At 36.7% G+C, this 4908-nt stretch overlaps 1 protein-coding gene across 1 annotated transcript; it reads right to left on the bottom strand.

Moving 5' to 3' along the window:
• Positions 1-455: 455 nt before the first annotated feature.
• urahb (urate (5-hydroxyiso-) hydrolase b) lies at positions 456-4665 on the bottom strand. The gene is made up of 4 exons (XM_041996278.1): positions 4580-4665; positions 2454-2590; positions 2246-2381; positions 456-875 (listed from the first exon to the last, which is right to left on the bottom strand). The coding sequence occupies exons 2-4, from the start codon at positions 2585-2587 to the stop codon at positions 786-788; spliced, it is 360 nt and encodes a 119-aa protein (XP_041852212.1). The 5' UTR covers positions 2588-2590; positions 4580-4665; the 3' UTR covers positions 456-785.
• Between the last annotated feature and the right edge of the window lie 243 nt (positions 4666-4908).

The following is a 4908-nucleotide window of genomic DNA, read 5'->3' as shown; positions in this document are numbered from 1 at the left end:
AAAAGACCCGTGAGATTCATCTTCGACTACCTGAACGAAATTTTTTAACAGTAAAAGCCACTACATCTAATTTATAAACAATATTGTATCATGATAACTTTATTCACTCTGTAGTAAAAACATTTCAAATTAATTTTGAACTAAATCGACTTATATGACTTCAATATCTGTTTATTAAATTCAGGCACCACACCGGACAACAATGGGTCCTCATTGTACACCTTCTATCTGATTGGTTGAGACAGAAGTCCCTGCCGTCAACCTCAAGTAAACCATGAAACAGCAAAAAAAAAAAAAAAAAGTTACCTAAACGGTGTGACGGTGCAGTTTTCATCTGATATTCGTTACATGGCAAAGACTAATACTAAATATTACAGACCTTCAACTACAAGTACAAACATGTAACTGCTCGGAAAGGTTTATTTAATAGTATCTAATCCTTATTTTGTATCATCAACAATTAAAATTTGGTTTATTAGACAGTAATAATAATTCAGTTTTGTTACAGTTAGATATGATTGAATAAATGTCATTCCATCATGTCACTGAATAAATCGCACTTCCGTGTAATATTTAAGAGTTTAATCACTTCATTTGAAGCATACCAAATCTAACCCTAAACATTTGCTCATACAACCATGACACTTTTTCCACATTTATTTATTACAGTAAAAATTTATAAATAAACATAGTGAATTTGTCTTCTTACATTCAAGTATGTCAAATTCAACAGCTTACAACTGTAACAGCTGGATTTGGACATGAAGAAAACATGCTCAGAGCTCTTAGCTCCCTCTGTAGGTGCTGTAGGAGAAACGACTCATCAGCAGAGGGAGGTGAAACTTCTTTCCTGGGTCACTGATGTTGAAGACCACCTGGGAACACACACACACACATATAACATTAGATTACATTACATTTTTTTAGCTTTTACATCAGTGGTACTCAAGTTTTTGTACCACCTCAGAGGATATCAGGTTCTCCATGTTCTCTATGACCGATATTAAAATATAGTAAAAACCCTTTTACATCAGACTTCAGACAGATGTAGTTTAGCACCAGAAGAAAATATTATTTACTATTGAGTGGTGACAGCTATCATTGTAAAAGGGGTTCATCACCAGAATTATTCAATTCAATATAGCTTTATTTGTATTGGACAAACTCACAACAAAGTCATCTCAAGGTATTTTAAATTAATTGAAGCCAATTCATCATGATCCAACTAAAACAAATCTACATTAGTCCAATTTCTAATAATTATGTTCATGTAAGCAAATTCATAAAAAATGATAACTAGTCTAAGGTAAACCTGACATTTAAATTTTGTCATTAACCCAAAGGATAACCCTCAACAAAGTCCTGATAACGCTAGGGCCTCTGAGACTTTCTTCTTGTTTGAATACTTTGAAATTTGCCTTTGTCTGTTTGGTATCCCTTTTTTCAGCACAACTGCACCTCAAATTTATTTCACTTTGACTTATTTTATTAATCTAAAGGTCCCAAAAATATGCAAAAGTCATAAAGTATTTTTTAAGTATTATTTGTTACAATAATAATCCACAAACACATTTTTCAGTTTAGTAAAAAGTTAAAAATGCTGAACATTTCAAAAGAAATGCAACACCTGTACATCACAGTGTTACGCTCAGATAAATAATTTTATATTATCAGATGAAAACCATCAGGTCTTTGGTTTTAATGGTCCATCAAAATAAAAACTAAAAAAGTGGTTGAAGAGAGGTCTTCATCACGGAATCTGACACATTACCCAGAGTGTAAAGGCAGAGACGTTTTCCTTGGATCTGCGATCGCGCCGGTGTGATGATCGGACCATGTGACCATAGTATGAAACCAGGTCACCTGGAGCTGCTGTGAGCTTCACTGCAGAGTTCAGATCTGAAACTCTGCCAGTTTCTGTTTGACGCTGATGGACCATGAAAAACCAGAGATATGATGGTTTTCATTTGATAATACAAACATATTTATCCATAAAGAGTTCAGATTGATTTAAATTCTTCTCAATGTCAAATTTGACAAGATATGAACAGCAGGTGCTGATTTATAGTTTTATGTTGTTTTTTTTGTCTTATTTATAATATTTAAAACATATTCATGATGACAATAACTAAAGAAACAACCCTTTCTATAATTCTCCATTCACACTAGATGTTTCAATGTGACTGAATCATTTTATTCTGTAATATGTCAGTGATACATCATTTTTCAGAGTACTGAATCTCACCTCTACATATGGGTAGAAGGAGGTCTGACCCAGACCCTCCCAGTACGAAGCCGTCTCAAAGCGCAGCTTGTACATGCCTGGGATGAAGGCTTCCCGACTGATGAGTCCAGGGCAGCGGCCATCTTCATTTGTTGTCCTGAAAGTCAAAGAAGCTCCGTTAGTTTCATCTTCTTGGTCTTTTCTGACAAATAAACAGAAAACAACTTACCCAACACTTAACATGGTCCAGATCATCATCTTGGTGTCCAGGCGATGCAGGCTCAGGGCCATCTTGGCCCCTGGGACTCCATCATTAGTGTTTAACACATGAGTGGTCAGAGGGCTGGACTCTGCTGCTGCCATGATCTGATGGACAGGAAGTTACTGCATCAGCACCACCTGTACAGCCTCGAACTCAGTGGTTCCCAAACTTTTTCTGCAGGGCTCCTTTTCATCGACATCAGTGATTTCAAACTTTCACAGATTTGTCTATGTTTTGTTAGCAGTACAAAAACTATAAGTTTCATTTAGCCTTGCTGTGCCCCCCCGTCAGAACTCTGCCCCCCAGATTTAGAACCACTGCTCTAACTTCAGTTACAAAACATGTCAGGTTTCTTTATGACTCCTGACAATGGAAAAACTGACTGAAGTAGCCTGAGTGTTTGTCCATCCTGGTTATAATTGTGATTGCTGTGCTGCCTGTGGTCGCCATGGTAACTGCTGGCGTCAGTGAGGTTGTTAAACAGCAAACAAAACCTTTGATTAAACTATATTAAGAGACAAATAACCTGTGTAGCCCTCTGGATTTGGCAGTTGGCCACAGATGAACTAAAGGTAAAAAATTATAAAACACCCCAATTTCACCAGGGTTTCTTTCTTTTTTGCCCTAATAATTTAAAATGGCTTTAAATGGTACAAAACGTATTAATAAACTGCTAGAGGTTAAAAAAGGAAAGGTTATTCAAAACTGAAGAAAAAGGTACATTTTATACTTACAGAAAATGGAAAAAGAAACAGGTTTACAGTGAAAGCTTTTCTACACCAATACAGATGTGGTAGCCTGGTAGATCCAAAAAGCTCTGGAACCACAAATATGATCAGCTTTCTGCCAAAGGAGGCTACTTTGATGGGTCAAAAGCTTAGAAAGAAATTTGGTTTATAAATAGATTTCATGATTTCTTTGTTAACTTCAGTTATTTATTTGTTCTATACTTTTCTTTCAGACTACAATGATTGAACTGAACTAATATTTAAGTATTGATAAAGGAACATTTGGCTGACACACTTTATTTAAGAATATCATGGGGTGATTGTTATGAAATAAAATAAGTTTCCTCCAGACAAACATAAATATTGATGCAGGTCTTGTCTTTTGAATTTGCTGTAACGTCTCTTCCAGCTTTTTAAACCCTTGTAGGTCATCTGGAACCGGTTTGTCCATTAGGGTCATCCCCCCCCCCCAGTGTTTGCCCATCGTTCTGGTTCGGTTTCCCCATATGAGATGATTTTTGCAAGAAAGTGTTTCTCTTGAAGAACTGAAATTCCACTTTTAGTTTTTCCTCGAAGGTCAACAGACCACAGGGTAGAAAACAGTGACATCATGTGATCACAGAGAAACCATTTGTATGGGTTGCGATCAAATAACCATCTGCTGCTCTCTGTACCGTTTACCTGCAGGGGCCTTTGTCTTCTCTGCCCCTTCCACATGGAACATGTTGCAAAAGGACTGGAAATTAACAAAACGCATTTAATTGAATGACTTTAAATCCAGACTGAGAGCCCTTAGAAAGCCTGTTTTCTTAATTTGTGAGCAATTTTAATTGTTAATTGTTGTAATTGATACTTTTTGCTGCCTCTTGGCCAGGACTCCCTGGCAAAAGAGGTCTGTAATCTCAGTGGGACTTTCCTGGTTAAATAAAAATAAAATAAAATCAGTTTAAAATTTAGAGGGTTAAATAACCTGAATAATATACATGTTTGGTAGATTTCATAAGGATCTAAGTTAACTGAAAGACTTGAGCAACAAAGGTGGACAAATATTAATCTGTGATGTTTTTATAGCAGTGAGAGGACTTTTTGTCCACAAATGACCTGAAAGGGTGAGAAGCTGAAGCATCCCATAAGGGTTGAAGGACTTTATATTACCTCCTTGTTGCAGAGTGCAACAGAACTGAAGTAAACTTGTTCTTTAACTGTGAGAAGATGGTGAAACATCATCAATGAGCTTTTACTTATTTCCAAAAACCTTTATCTGTCGTCTTAATCTGGGCAACACTGACCTTAAACTGAAGTAAATATTGAGTTTAAAGACAAAACTTCAGGCCTGTGTGCGGGTTATTGTAAGAGAAGTCCTACCTGTGGGGGTCCTGTCTCGCCAGCGGCAGTGAGGTCTTTAACTCATCCAAATGGTCGTACATGCCTGCTCACAGATTCGACTGTAAACAGGGCTGGAGTCAAAGTTCGTCTTGGCCCTAATGAATCATTACAACCAGCTTCCCCTCTGTCAACAGCATGTGACTCAGTCAAAGGTTGGGACTGTTTGTGTCTGATAAGGTCTGATTTAATTAAACACATTTGTTTAATTTCACTGCTTTCTGAAAACTTTGAGTCTTTATTCTTCTCGTTCAGGTTGTAAAGAACTGAAAATGTTCCCCTGTTTTTCTTTACATAGAGATCATTTTTCT

Source organism: Melanotaenia boesemani, chromosome 10, assembly GCF_017639745.1.
Source record: "Melanotaenia boesemani isolate fMelBoe1 chromosome 10, fMelBoe1.pri, whole genome shotgun sequence".
NCBI lineage: Eukaryota > Metazoa > Chordata > Actinopteri > Atheriniformes > Melanotaeniidae > Melanotaenia > Melanotaenia boesemani.
The sequence above is the reverse complement of the archived record's forward strand: the minus strand, read 5'-3'. Positions and strand labels throughout refer to the sequence as shown.

Excerpts from the sequence above, each read along its gene's own strand:
- urahb (XM_041996278.1), bottom strand. The coding sequence starts at position 2,587 with ATGGCAGCAGCAGAGTCCAGCCCTCTGACCACTCATGTGTTAAACACT. Across the intron at positions 2,382-2,453 it reads TGGACCATGTTAAGTGTTGG|GACAACAAATGAAGATGGCC; the intron begins GTAAGTTGTTTT and ends TTTGACTTTCAG. Across the intron at positions 876-2,245 it reads CCTTCTACCCATATGTAGAG|GTGGTCTTCAACATCAGTGA; the intron begins GTGAGATTCAGT and ends GTGTGTTCCCAG.